The following is a 15,198-nucleotide window of genomic DNA, read 5'->3' on the forward strand; positions in this document are numbered from 1 at the left end:
TCACTAATACCGAGCACCTGATCATGGTAGTGCTCGCTCATCACTAGTCACTAATACCGAGCACCTGATCATGGTAGTGCTCGCTCATCACTAGTCACTAATACCGAGCACCTGATCATGGTAGTGCTCGCTCATCACTAGTCTTTAGCGTTTCCATCCTGGCTTTGGCAGCCAAACACTGATGGAAAATACTGACGTATGAATGAGGCCTAGGAGCTGGATCAGACCCGTGCGGGCATAACACGCGGACTCCTCACTGACCAATGTACAATCAGGCCGCTCAGAGTTTGGTCTCACAGTATTTCAGCGCGCTCTGTTGTGTTCCGAGCCCCGGGCGTCCCGGGCAGAGCACAGAGCAGCGCCCAGGTTATGGCCCGGCTCCATTATTATCCTGTACTGGGCCATCACAGCCTCACCTGTTGGTACATACATATGGCCGCCACATGGATGAGAACTGAATGAGTTCTCACACACTTTACCTTAGGCCAAATTTCTATTTCCATAAGACCTAACTGGCAACAATGAGGTCCAGTGACTCTCTATTGCCCGTTATTTGGGATGAACAAAGCCTAAAATGAGGTCTGTGGTGCGGCAAATAAAGCACCCGAGGCCCTGCGACCGGGAGACCAGACTGAGCACAGAACCGACCGCGGCACTGGCTGTGTGTGCGGACTGTAATGACCGGTACCGTCGCCTCACTGTCTGGCATGTCTGCTGCACCGAGCTCCAGCAGGCGCGAGCGGAGGTGGGCGGAGTCACGGCCGCCGTTACGTCATAGGGGCGTGGCCCGCTCCGGATAACGCTGCGCACGTTGTGCTTCCTGTTGTCCTCTCTCGTCGCCCGTCTCCGCTATGAGGTATACGCTGTGCTCCGGCCGGGGCCTGGGCGGCCGCTGTGCGCGCACCCGGGGCGCATCTACTCCGGAGAGCAGGCCTGTGCTTCCTGCATGGTCATACAGAGCCATGGGCGCCGGAGGGTTCGGGGAGGAGTGTGGACGTGTGTGTATCCATAATACATATGAGATGGAGCAGAACACGGTAACCTGACCCCACTGGGGCCACAGACGGGAATCTGCAGCACATGACACACGTATTGGAACTTCTGCAGCCAATGCAGTTATGGCTGGGTCTCTGAGGCGCTCAGGCGTGTGGCTAGCGCTCTAATGTGCATGTAGCGCTCTAATGTGCATGTAGCGCTCTAATGTGCATGTAGCGCTCTAATGGGCATGTAGCGCTCTAATGGGCATGTAGCGCTCTAATGTGCATGTCGCGCTCTAATGTGCATGTCGCGCTCTAATGTGCATGTCGCGCTCTAATGTGCATGTCGCGCTCTAATGTGCATGTCGCGCTCTAATGTGCATGTCGCGCTCTAATGTGCATGTCGCGCTCTAATGTGCATGTCGCGCTCTAATGTGCATGTCGCGCTCTAATGTGCATGTCGCGCTCTAATGTGCATGTCGCGCTCTAATGTGCATGTCGCGCTCTAATGTGCATGTCGCGCTCTAATGTGCATGTCGCGCTCTAATGTGCATGTCGCGCTCTAATGTGCATGTCGCGCTCTAATGTGCATGTCGCGCTCTAATGTGCATGTCGCGCTCTAATGTGCATGTTGCGCTCTAATGTGCATGTAGCGCTCGTGCGTGCGTCAACTGCTCAGATAAGCTTGCGTCTAGCGTTTGTGCGTCAGTTTAGCTCTCATGCATGCGTCTAGCGCTAAGCTATGCGTCCACTGCTCAGATGTGTGGCTACTGCTGAGGTGGTGGGTCTAGTGCGCATGCTTGTGTCCACTGCTCAGTCGTGCGTCTACTGCTCAGATGTGCATGCGCCTAGCGCTTGTGTGTTTAGCTCTCGTTCGTGCATCTAGCAGCCAGCCGTGTGTCCGTCACTCAGATGTGCGGCTACCATTAGGCTGTGTGCCTAGCGCTCAGGTGTACATCTACTTGCTCAGATGTGTATCTAGCGCTCAGGCATGGTTCCAGCACTCAGGCATGCTTTTACTGTTCAGATGTGCATTTAGCGCTCAAGCCCACGTGGCTCAGGCGTACGCCTACTGCTCAGAGGTGCGTCTAGCGCTCAGGCGTACGCCTACTGCTCAGAGGTGCGTCTAGCGCTCAGGCGTACGCCTACTGCTCAGAGGTGCGTCTAGCGCTCAGGCGTACGCCTACTGCTCAGAGGTGCGTCTAGCGCTCAGGCGTACGCCTACTGCTCAGAGGTGCATCTAGCGCTCAGGCGTGCGCCTACAGCTCAGAGGTGTGTCTAGCGCTCAGGCGTGCGCCTACAGCTCAGAGGTGCGTCTAGCGCTCAGGCGTGCGTCTAGCTCTCAGGCGTGCGCCTACAGCTCAGAGGTGCGTCTAGCGATCAGGCGTGCGCCTACTGCTCAGAGGTGCATCTAGCGCTCAGGCGTGCGCCTACAGCTCAGAGGTGCATCTAGCGCTCAGGCGTGCGCCTACAGCTCAGAGGTGTGTCTAGCGCTCAGGCGTGCGCCTACAGCTCAGAGGTGCGTCTAGCGCTCAGGCGTGCGTCTAGCGCTCAGGCGTGCGCCTACTGCTCAGAGGTGCGTCTAGCGCTCAGGCGTGCGCCTACAGCTCAGAGGTGCGTCTAGCGCTCAGGCGTGCGCCTACAGCTCAGAGGTGCGTCTAGCGCTCAGGCGTGCGCCTACAGCTCAGAGGTGCGTCTAGCGCTCAGGCGTGCGCCTACAGCTCAGAGGTGCGTCTAGCGCTCAGGCGTGCGCCTACAGCTCAGAGGTGCGTCTAGCGCTCAGGCGTGCGCCTACAGCTCAGAGGTGCGTCTAGCGCTCAGGCGTGCGCCTACTGCTCAGAGGTGCGTCTAGCGCTCAGGCGTGCGCCTACAGCTCAGAGGTGCGTCTAGCGCTCAGGCGTGCGCCTACAGCTCAGAGGTGCGTCTAGCGCTCAGGCGTGCGCCTACAGCTCAGAGGTGCGTCTAGCGCTCAGTCTTTGGTACGTCCACTGCTCAGAGGTGCAGATAACGCTCAGGTGGGTCTAGCGCTTAGACTCACATCTGAGCAGTAGATGCACGCTTATCGCTCAGGAGTGCGTGCATCTACTGCTCAGATGTGCAGCTACCGCCAAGACGTTAATCCTGCTCAGGCATGAGGCGATCTCCACAGTGTCAGAACCCGTTCTGTCCACAGGCCGTTTATTCTCCGGATCAGGGTTCTGTACACTTATCCTCTGCGCCAGGTCTATTATTTGCTGCAGATTTTTGGTCCTGTGTGAATGAGCCCCAGAGAGTTGTTACTCTTGTCTTACTCTTGTGTTCTGCTGCAATAATGTAATGAGCAGACATGATGGCCCCCAAGACTGCATTACAGAACCTGCGGACTGCTCTGGGGTCTGTAGAGTTGTCTTGTTGATCCAGTTTAGAGGACCTATTCCCCTGTCTCTACCTTCCGCTGCTTTTAAACTGGACAAGAAACGGATGGGAAGTACTTGTGTGTGAACGTGGCCGTCCATTTACTTGTCGTTTTTTCCTCCTGGATTGTGCCCATTATCGCCCCCTGAGTCAGGAGAGCGTTCTTTATGACTTGTGCTAGTCTGACATGCGCCGTTTACTCTTAGTCACTGGATGTGTGCGCTGGGCATAGTAGACCGCAGGGTTGATGCTTTAACCATAGGGTTCTCGAGGTGACATGACGATTCATTGGTACACGGCATGAAGCTCGCCAGCATCACTCTGACAGAGGGCTGAAGTGTGAGGCCTTTGGCCAAATTCACGAGCAAATTCTTATAAACTTACAGACTTTCATCTCCACCAAATAGGTCATAATTGTTGGGCTAAGTGCACATCATGTTTTTTACTTTTGTATGTGTTTACCTACCAAGTTTTCAGGAAGAACACTCAAGGAAACATTGTGTATTTTTGTTTTTCTTGAGTAATTTTTCAGATGTTTTATATTAGTTATGTCCACTGGTACGCTATTTTCCCTTATATTTTATATACCGCCTGCAGAATGCTCAGGTCACTTCTTTAAACTGAACCTGTCACTAATTTTTCGGTCTATAAGCTGCCACCAGTGGGCTCTTATATACAGCATGTTAGAGTGCTGTATATAAGAGTCCAGGCTGCTGTGTAGAACGTAAAAATCACTATAATACTCGCCTAAAGGGTCGCTGCGGTGGATTCTAGTCAGATGGGCGTCTCCATTGGCCGGTGTTGGCACCTCCTCTTTCTGCCATCTTTGTCCTCCTTCTGAAGCTTGTGTTCATTATGCATCCTACGTCATACACACTCGCCGGTCCTGTGCAGGTGCACTACAATGCTTTGATCTGCCCTGCTCAGGGCAGATCAAAGTGCGCCTCCTCAGGACCTGAATGCTGGCGAGTGTGGATGACGTAGGACGCGTCATGCAACGTGGCTACAGAAGGACGACAAAGATGGCCAAAAGAGGCGGCGACGACAACGGAGACACCCATCTGACTAGAATCCACTGCAGCGCAACCGTTAGGTGAGTATTATAAAGTGTTTGTTATTTATGTTATACTCCCGGCCTGGGCTCTTATATACAGCATGTTAGATTGCTGTATATAAGAGCCCGCTGGTGGTGGCCGCAGCTTATAGGCCGAAAAACTGGTGACAGGTTCCCTTTAAACCACTGGACATTTTTGAAAATATGAAGTGGTTAAAAACAACCTCAAATCCTGAGCATATACCCTGCAAGTCATTTTACCTTGCAGTTTATTGAGCTTAAAGAGACCATGTCAGCGGATGTAGCACAATACAGTAAAGTCATGGCCATGATGGCGCTGTGACGCTTATTAAACAGATACCTGCAGTGAGGGAATCCCATCTTTGGTTGCTGAATAATCTTCCTCTAAAGTTTTCCTGGCAACTTCATCCGTGCACCGCTTGTGAATCGGGGCGGGTAGGGGAAAGATGGGGTCGTCTTCTTCTCCACCTGCCTCTTCTGTTTCTTCTACAAGTCGCTGATATGGTATTCAGTGACTAACCTACTTTCTTAAATTCATTGCCTCCGCCATGATTGCAATGAGCAACATGTGTGTAGTGTGATTCTCCGGGTGGTCTGCAGGTCTTCAATAAAATGGCGCTGGATATGACCTCACACAGGTCCTCCTAGTGAAAATTTAAATCGATAGAATTAGCATAACTATTATACCAACAGGGAGAGGGGATAACTAAGTATTATACCATCAATTTAAATTTTCACTAGCAAGACCTGTGAGGTCATACTCGTGACCAGAAGGGGCGGGGCCTCAGCCAACAAAGCTGATACCAGGAAGCAACATTTTCTGTTGGCTGAGGCCCCGCCCCTTGTCACATGGGTATGACCTCACACAGGTCCTGCTAGTGAAAAAGTGAAGGGGGAGGGGATAACTATGAATATTCCCCCCAGATATTATCTGATCCTCAGCTGCTGTCACTCAAGAAGCTGATGATTTTATAAACTTTACTTTCTTGGATTTTAAAACCTATGTATTCGAGCTGACCACTAAAGGTATGTATAGAATCAGCCTGTTAGTGCCAGTATAGCACGGGCTTTAGGTTATATACAAAAATCCTGGCGATTGGTTCCCTTTCAGACGCTCATAGACACGAGATGGCTGTTGACAAGCGCTCATTCGGGTGTTATCAAAGGGGAGAGCAGAGCAAGCCGCTACCTAAATATCTCTGGCAGTCTTATCTCAGGAAGGTCAGAAGAATTGGGATTTAGGATTCAGATTGCCCGATCATTAACCCTAGAACGCGGAACCATAAAAATCTACAATAGAAAGCAAGTAACCTAGCAGGCCTGCGAGGCCCCAGGTATGCGTTCTAAACCAACAAAATGTTTTCATGGTAGTCGGGAGTACCCCATACTCGCATTAGACTATCTGCCAGATAACTGCTGTCAGTTGACTTTAGAATGTGCGTGGGGGTCTGTAGATCGGAGCGGCTCCCAACACTGGGATCCCTATTGGTTTTTCTTTAGTTCTCTTTTGGCACAAATGTACAGCAATGATGCAGGCGGCTTTCTTTATCATTGTCATAGATCTAGAATGGAGTGGGGAGGAGTATGGCAGCCCCCGGTTCTGGCACTTGGTGGGATTCATACAGTGGATAGGTACTCGTTTATGGATTCTGAAATTCGCCTTTCTTGTGATTTAAAGCTGGGATCATATTTTTCTTCACTATTTCATGTATAGGGTCAGAATAGTTGGACACAGCTCTCCTTGATTCTCTGGATTGTTGGTGGATCTCAGTGTCTCGGTGGGATGACCATTCTGCCAAAAATTCAAGTGTCACAGCTAGGATAGTCAATATAAAATCATTTTATTTTTTTTCCCCAAACCCATGGAACTTTTACTTTGATGTGAACTTAGGTAAACTTGTAATCTGATAGCGACATGGGGAAGGTAAAGTAAGCACAATATCCTCTTTTTTTCCTTAGTTATACCATGGATGTCAGAAGCTTTCCAAATCCTTTTTTATATCAAGATTACAGTAAAGACCCTTCAACACCCTTCAATTCAGCTGGACAGGTGAGGAGGAGGAGGTTTTTTTTATGTTGGAAACATCTAGAAACAATTAATACAAAGTAAAACATGCCATAATTCAGTGTCAAAATTGAGTAAGAGTTCATGTGATGGATTTATTCAGAGTCCTAGACATTGTGCGCACCTTACCAGACACGTTAATGAAGTGCCTAGGAAAGGGGGTATGGCTTATTAAATTTGGCATATTTAAAGACAGTAGTTGTGCTCCAGATTTTAGGTTTAGAATTATAGCAGTGTTGTCAAACTAGGCTGGGTATATGGGCCGCACATAGGAAAAAGAATTTTGAGGGACTGCATTCTCTGCACGACAAAATTACATTTGTATTCGTGTTTTGTTTTTTTCTCTACACCTTTTTTGGATCACTTTTTTTGCTTGTTTATTCTAACAAACGTGCACTTTTTTGTTTAAATATATTATATAAAAAAACTTTTGATACTTTATTTTTTTTTTTTATATATTTTATCCCTTTCTTGTAAAGTAATATATATTTAGTTTTATAGTTAGCACCATATAGTAATTTTGGCCAGCATGTTCCCCTTTTTGAAGTTGTGTTCCAATCCTTGTCCACAACCTGTAGTAATGTGTGCCATCCTTGTGCCCGTCTTTGTCCCCATCATGTAGAAATGTGCCCCAGCTTTATTTTACTAATGTGCCCATGGAGGTCCTTTAGTAGCAATGTCCCATCCTGGTCCCCTATTGTGCTCCATTCTAAACACACACACAAACTCTCTTTCTTTCTCTCCTCTTTCTCTCCTCCTTTTTCTCTCCTCCTCCTTTTTCTCTCCTCCTCCTTTTTCTCTCCTCCTCCCTCCTTTTTCTCTCCTCCTCCCTCCTTTTTCTCTCCTCCTCCCTCCTTTTTCTCTCCTCCTCCCTCCTTTTTCTCTCCTCCTCCCTCCTTTTTCTCTCCTCCTCCCTCCTTTTTCTCTTCTCCTCCCTCCTTTTTCTCTCCTCCTCCCTCCTTTTTCTCTCCTCCTCCCTCCCTCCCTCCTTTTTCTCTCCTCCTCCCTCCCTCCCTCCCTCCTTTTTCTCTCCTCCTCCCTCCCTCCCTCCCTCCTTTTTCTCTCCTCCTCCCTCCCTCCCTCCCTCCTTTTTTCTCTCCTCCTCCCTCCCTCCCTCCTTTTTTCTCTCCTCCTCCCTCCCTCCCTCCCTCCTTTTTTCTCTCCTCCTCCCTCCCTCCCTCCCTCCTTTTTTCTCTCCTCCTCCCTCCCTCCCTCCCTCCTTTTTTCTCTCCTCCTCCCTCCCTCCCTCCCTCCTTTTTTCTCTCCTCCTCCCTCCCTCCCTCCCTCCTTTTTTCTCTCCTCCTCCCTCCCTCCCTCCCTCCTTTTTTCTCTCCTCCTCCCTCCCTCCCTCCCTCCCTCCCTCCTTTTTTCTCTCCTCCTCCCTCCCTCCTTTTTCTCTCCTTTTTCTCTCCTCCTCCCTCCCTCCTTTTTCTCTCCTTTTTCTCTCCTCCTCCCTCCCTCCCTCCCTCCTTTTTCTCTCCTCCTCCCTCCCTCCCTCCTTTTTCTCTCCTCCTCCCTCCTTTTTACGGTGAGCAGGGACGACCCCGGCTGCAATCGTCGCGGGGGGGTGGGGCGGGGGGGGGTTACGTGCCTGTGAGCCACAAGAAGCAGCCTGAGGGGCTGCATGCGGCCCTGTGTTTGAGATCCCTGGATTATAGGGTGAGAGAACACTAGTCTGAATCCTTCTCTGTGCACTGCTCTACAAATCTCTCTAATGGGTGTACATAGGAAGAGGCATGCCGCTCAACTAGAGCGGTTCCGGACCACTCTACCGTCTACCTATGCTCCCCACCTTCATACTTTTTTTTTTTTTTTCTTTTCTCCAGAGCCTTTTAGAAAACCATACCTGACCCTATAGATTCTGATCACAATGTTAATTAAGAACACAGTGTTGGGCTTGTAAACTTACCTTAGATGTTTCAAAAGCAAAAAATAATCAGGTCTTCATGTATTCCCACTTGCCAAACGAATGTGTTTATCACTCTTCTCCCCCATCCCCACTTCTAAATATTGTTGTACCTACAAAATGATTTTATTTTTTTTCTCTTAGCTGAGTCCTGTTTTTATTGATCGTTTGAATAATAAAATCAAAGAGCTGCTACAGTTTATGGAAGCTGGCCTAAAATCTGCAGATCGTGGCGACTTCACCGTATACACCGGCTGGTCTGGTAAAAAAAAATACATTTTTTTTTAATTTATTTTTTTTTATATATATGGAAAAAAAGCTGTGACTAAATTCCTTATTAATGGTTTTTTTCTTTTGCTGTACAAATTCTAAATTACTATTTCATGTTGTATTATTTAGTTCTACAACGATTTTCTTTAATGACTGTTGCAATTGATTCAGGTTATTATCAGCAATTCTGGAGGTTATTCCACGAAGAACAGTCGCGTCTTCTATGCCCAGGATAGGTGATAATTGTATGATTTCTGGGAGTCTCCCTGGTGGGGTCCCAAGCGCTGTGCTCCTGTTCCTTGCACAAACCCAAGAGAAGCCTAAATGGAGCAGTGGTCATATAAAGCTTCCACGCTCCTTTATTCATAATCTCTGGTGTGGATCGCTGATGTAGTGGCTTTTATTGGATAAATTCCTTTACCTCTATAGTAGTCGAAGCAATTGAATCCAATTGTTTATGCCTCAAGATTCCCGCATACAGACATACTGTATTTTCCGGCGTATAAGACGACTAGGCTTATAAGACGACCCCCAACTTTTCCAGTTAAAATATAGTTTGGGATATATCTTATATACTCAAATGTAAGCTGACCCGAATAATGTGCCCATTGTTTAGTTATATCCCCTGCTGTAATGTCCCATGCAGTATTGAACCCATTATTTAATAATGCCCCCTGCTGTAATGTCCCCATTGTATAGTAATGTACCTTGTCCTTAATGTCCCATGCATTAATGTCCCCTTCGTTTAATAATGCCCTCTTGCTGGTTCCCTTCTGTCCCCTATCATGAAGTTGTTTACACACAATAAGGCCTCTTTCACACGTCCGTGAGAATCATGCACGTTTCTCACGGACGAGTTAAGGCCTAAGCCACACGGCGAGAAAAACAGTGCGAGTGGAGTGCGATAAAACATCGCATTCCCCTCGGACCAATTGTAGCCTGTGTCAGCACACATGAGCGATTATTTTCTCAGCCCTATTCGGACCGAGAAAACAATCGCAGCATGCTGCGATTGTAATGTGAGACTCTTTCTCTCGCACCCATTCAAGTGAATGGGGCGAGAGAAAAATCGCACTGCACTCGCGGTACATCGGTGTACCGCTAGTGCAGTGCGAGAATGGCAATAGCCGGCTATGCAGGTGAGAGGGAGAGAAATCCCTCCCTCCCCTCCTGAGTGCCGGCCCGCCCCCCGCAGCTGAGGTCTGCTCGCACGAACGGACCTCAGTAGCAAGGACACACGCATGACACTCTGCTCTGCTGTACTGCCAGCACGAGCCGAGTGTCATGCAAGTGGGTCGCAGTAGTCCCCGTGTGGCCCCAGCCTAAAGGTGCGTATGGCCCTCCGTGTGCCGTGTTTATGGAACACATGTGTTCTCTGTGTGCTATCTGTTATAACACACAGAGAACAGGAGCTTTCTGCTCACCTGTCCCTGGCATTGCTGTCCGTGGTTCTGATCTTCGGTCTCCGGTCCTGCCGACTCACTGCTGCTGCTTCCGGCCCACAGTGGAGTGAATATGCAATGAGCATAATGAGCGGGGTCGGAAGCAAGTGCCAGCAGCGGCCGAGACAGCAGTGCTGGAGACAGGTGAGTATAGAAATTCTTTTTTTATTTCAGACACGTGTGTTTTCTACAGTGTGTGTCACATGGATCACATCCGTGCGGTCCATGTGCCACCCGTGATGCCGGGGAAAAATGGACATGTGTACGTGTAGAGCACACGGGCACACGCATGCTCCACACAGTCCATGGCAAAACACGGACGTGAGTGCATACCCATTGATTTTAATGGGTCTACGTGTGCCCATGTCTCCGGCACAAGAAAAAACGGACCAAACACTTACCGATGACACGGACATGTGAAGGAGGCCTGAAAGATATTCTCAGCTCTCCTCCATGCCCACACTGCCTCCAGCTGCTTCTTGCAGTCCGCACACAGACTCCTCCGTGATGGCATGAATGGAGCGGCCGCTGCAGGATGTAGTCATGGCTTTACTACAGTTGAATACTTTACGGCGCCACAAAGCATTCAACTGCAGTAAAGCGCGTCCAATACACAGGGCCGCCGCTACAGTCAGCGCTTTACTGCAGTTGAATGCTTTGTGGCGCCGTAAAGCATTCAATTGTAGTAAAGCCATGACGACATCCTGCAGTGGTCGCTCCGTACATGGATGCTATCATGGAGGAGTCTGTGTGCTTGTGGTCTGCAAGAAACATCTGGAGGCACCACGTGCACAGAGGAGAGGTGAGAATCTTTTATTGTGTGTAAAATGATGACACCCGGCGTATAAGGTGACTCACGACTTTTGAGAAGATTTTCAGGGGTTAAAAAGTCGTCTTAAACGCCAGAAAATACGGTAACTGTTTCTGCGTTGGCATCCGCATGGGTGGAGCGGGCTCAGGAGTTGAAACCACCCTACATACAGCACATGACGGCTGTATATAAATTGTCCTTTCTTTATCGTTCCTATGGGAGACCCAGACATTGGGTGTATAGCTTCTGCCTCCGGAGGACACACAAAGTACTACACTAAAAAGTGTAGCTCCTCCCTCTGAGCCTATACACCCCCTGGAGAACGAGATCTAGCCAGTTCATTGCTTTGTGTTCAGGAGGCATACATCCACACATGCATTCTCATCTGATTTTTCATTTTTGGAAAGAGTTTGAAGAAAAGCGGGTCCAAGCCTGGACTCCCGGCATGTCCCTTCTCACCCCACTGTGTCGGCGGTGTTGTTAATGTTGATTCCAAGGCTGGAGCCTTACATGCCGCGCTCCTTCACCATCCCTCGGGCTCTGGCTTGAAGTGGGAGCCAGCACGGTTCTCCATGCTTTGCAGGAGACCGGTCTCCATCCGCAGCCCTTCAGGATCCTGCTGGACGGAGCACTCATCCCCAGGGACTTGGAACCCTGCGTCTCAGCAAGCTAAGTACCTGAGATGTTTATATTCTGGGGGTCCCTGTACTTTATTATGGTGGGAGAGTGTGCTGTGTAACTTTTCTGACATTTCCGGCCGGTTCTCTGGCTGTCGCCTGAGAACCGCACCGATGGTGCCTGCGCGTCGGCCGTATCGCTCAAATTTAGGCCCCGGCTTCGCCGGAGGCCTACTTTCGATTTCACTGCCCTCGCATGTCAATCATGCAGAGGGACAGTGCGGCTCCGCCCAGCGGCCGTTCGGCACAGGGGAGGGACACTCCTCTCTGAGTACATGTCCCCTCCCCTGTAAGTCTCCTTGGCCCTCCAGATCCTGCTCTCAGAGCAGGTCCCGCCCCCTCTCCGGCGCCATTTTATCAGCGTTTTTCTCTGCGATCAGCGCTGGCTGCAGCATCCCTGCTAAGCTGCTTGGGGGTCCGGGCTGTGGGATCTGGAGGGCACACAAACGGTCTGGTAAGCCACAACCTCCGGTTGTGGACCTTCTTATATACTCTCTGGGGGTAATTCTGGCTCAGAGCCCCCACTCCAGCAGCATGTCTCACACGAGGAGCAAGGCTGCAAGGCTGTACTCAGTATGCACTGCATGTAAGCTCGTGCTGCCTGAACCGAGCACATATCCACATTGTGATGCCTGCTCTAACCTGACAATGCCTCAGCCTGGAATCGCACCCACAGTGGTCCCTCCGGCTGCTCCGGCTCCGGTGGCTGAACCCCCGGCTTGGGTAGAATCCTTCTCTAGGTAAATCTCCCAGTCTGTTGCCGACTCCATGGGACAGCTGTCCCGGACTTTGCTGAACATGCATCAGCCCCCTTCTCAGGGCGCCTCTGCTGCTAGGGCTCGCTCAGCGGAGCTCACAGAGGATTCTTCATCTGGTCCCAGACCCCGTCCTCCTAAGAGGAGACGTAGGGCTCCCTCCCCTTTCTCGTCTCGCGGCTCTGCTTCTGAAGCTGACTCGCCGGACGGGGAGGATGCCTTTACGGGGGGCTCGGAGGCTACCTCCATGTGCCCCATTGATCTGTCCGAAGGTGACTCAGATGTTAGTGATTTGATTGCGTCCATTAATTCATTAATTCGGTACTGGACCTCAATCCGCCAGTATCAGAGGAGCAACCCTCTCTGGCAGAAAAGCACCAGTTTACCTTGCCTAAGACGACAAAGAGTGTGTTCTTTAACCACTCCAGTTTTCAGGCCGCTGTGACCAAGCCTAGGGCCTGTCCTGACAAACTCTTCCCAAAGCGTGGTTCTGATGACCGTTTTCCTTTTCCACCTGAGGTGGTCAAGGAGTGGGCTCATTCACCAAAGGTAGACCCCCCCCGGTGTCTAGACTCTCAGCCCGGACTGTTGTATCAGTGGCTGATGGCACCTCTCTTAAGGATTCCACTGACCGCCAGGTTGACCTTCTGGCCAAATCTGTATATGAGGCAGCAGGGACCTCGTTCTCCCCATCTTTTGCAGCAGTGTGGGCTCTCAAAGCCATCTCTGCTTCTCTAGAGGAGATGCATTCCCTCGCCAGGGAATCTATGCCCGAAATGGTTGCCTTACCTTCCCAAGCTTAAGCTTTTTCATCCTATGCCATGTCTGCCATGCTGGAGGCTTCTCACCGCACTGCGGTGGCTTCGGCTAATTCCCTCGCTATCCGCAGGATCTTGTGGCTTCGAGAGTGGAAGGCAGATGCTTCTTCAAAGAAGTACCTTGCTGGACTCCCTTTTGCTGGGTCCAGGCTGTTCGGTGAACAACTGGATGAAATTATTAAGGAAGCTACTGGCGGGAAGAGTACTTCCATGCCACAAACCAAAACCAGGAAACCTGTCCAGGGCAGGAATCAGTCGAGGTTTCGTTTCTTTCGTTCCTCCAACTGGTCGTCCTCTAAGCCCTCGGCCTCGTCCACTAACTCAGCCAAGGACCAAAAATCCAACTGGCGCACAAAGGCGCGTCCACAGAAGACCGCAGGAGCTGCTGCCACTAAGGCAGCCTCCTCTTGACTATCTGTCCGCGCCAGCAACATCCTTAGTCGGTGGCAGGCTCTCCCACTTTGGCGACGCTTGGTTTCAACACGTCTCCGATCAGTCGGTGCGGGATGTCATCTCCCACGGCTACAGGATAGAATTCTCTTCCAGCCCGCCAAACAGATTTTTTCTGTCAACTCCCCCCTGCTCCAAGGCCGCCGCCTTCGCTCAGGCCGTGGCATCCTTGCAGGCCAACGGAGTAATTGTACCGGTTCCCGCCCGGGAACGGTTCAGAGGTTTCTACTCAAATCTCTTCCTAGTCCCCAAAAAGGACGGTTCCTTCCGGCCCATCCTGGATCTCAAGCTTCTCAACAAGCATGTTCAGGTGCGGCATTTTCGCATGGAATCTCTGCGATCAGTCATTGCCTCAATGACCCAAGGGGATTTCCTGGCATCCATCGACATCAGAGATGCCTATCTGCATGTGCCAATTGCAGTTTCACACCAGCGTTGGCTACGTTTTGCAATCGGAGAGGAACATTTCCAATTCGTGGCTCTCCCCTTCGGGTTAGCCACGGCCCCTCGGGTATTTACCAAGGTCATGGCAGCAGTGATTGCGGTTCTGCACCTCCAGGGGTTGGCAGTGATTCCTTACCTGGACGACCTTCTAGTCAAGGCTTCATCCAGCGCGGACTGTCAGCGGAGTGTCTCGCTCACTCTCGCCACTCTAGCCCAATTCGGGTGGCTGGTCAATCTTCCGAAATCAACTCTGACTCCGACCCAGGGGCTCACGTACCTAGGGATGCAGTTCGAGACTCTGCCGGCACTTGTGAAGTTGCCATTGATCAAACAGCAGTCCCTCCAGTTAGTGGTGCGCTCTCTGCTGAGACCCCGCCGTTATTCCATCAGGCACCTGATGCAGGTGCTGGGTCAGATGGTGGCGTCAATGGAGGCTGTTCCCTTTGCCCAGTTCCATCTGCGTCCTCTGCAGCTGGACATTCTCCGCTGTTGGGACAAGCAGCCTTCCTCCTTGCACAGGTTAGTGGCTCTGTCGCCACAGACCAGGAGCTCTCTTCAGTGGTGGCTTCGGCCCCTCTCTCTGTCTCAGGGACGCTCCTTCCTGGGTGATCCTCACCACGGATGCCAGTCTATCCGGCTGCGGAGCGGTATGTCTCCACCACCGAGCTCAGGGCACTTGGACTCCGTCCGAGTCAGCCCTCTCGATCAATGTGCTGGAAACCAGAGCCGTGCTCCTGGCTCTCCTAGCTTTTCACCACCTATTGGCGGGCAAACACATCCGAGTCCAGTCAGACAACGCGACAGCGGTTGCCTACATCAATCACCAGGGTGGGACACGCAGCCGCCTGGCAATGTTGGAGGTACAACGCATCCTTCAATGGACGGAGGACTCCAAGTCCACCATATCCGCAGTCCACATTCCAGGCGTGGAAAACTGAGAGGCAGATTATCTCAGCCGTCAAACCGTGGACAGTGGCGAGTGGTCCCTGCATCCGGCAGTGTTTCAATCTGCCGCAAGTGGGGCACTGCGGACGTGGACCTAATGGCATCCCGTCACAACAACAAGGTTCCGATTTACGTGGCTCGCTCCCACGATCCTCAGGCCTTTGCAGCG

The 15,198-nt window shown here is 50.9% G+C and overlaps 1 protein-coding gene across 3 annotated transcripts in view; it reads left to right on the plus strand.

Moving 5' to 3' along the window:
- Positions 1–773: 773 nt before the first annotated feature.
- LANCL1 (LanC like glutathione S-transferase 1) overlaps positions 774–15,198 on the plus strand; it is an 83,585-nt gene continuing 69,160 nt past the window's right edge. Inside the window, exons 1-3 of one of the 3 annotated variants that reach the window (XM_075318952.1) lie at positions 774–856; positions 6,406–6,496; positions 8,562–8,679. In XM_075318952.1, the coding sequence (XP_075175067.1) occupies positions 852–856; positions 6,406–6,496; positions 8,562–8,679 (214 nt within the window). In that variant the 5' untranslated portion in view covers positions 774–851. The other 2 variants (XM_075318953.1, XM_075318951.1) reach the window with 2 other exon arrangements.

The sequence above is a fragment of the Anomaloglossus baeobatrachus genome, chromosome 7 (genome assembly GCF_048569485.1).
Source record: "Anomaloglossus baeobatrachus isolate aAnoBae1 chromosome 7, aAnoBae1.hap1, whole genome shotgun sequence".
In the NCBI taxonomy this organism is placed as follows: domain Eukaryota; kingdom Metazoa; phylum Chordata; class Amphibia; order Anura; family Aromobatidae; genus Anomaloglossus; species Anomaloglossus baeobatrachus.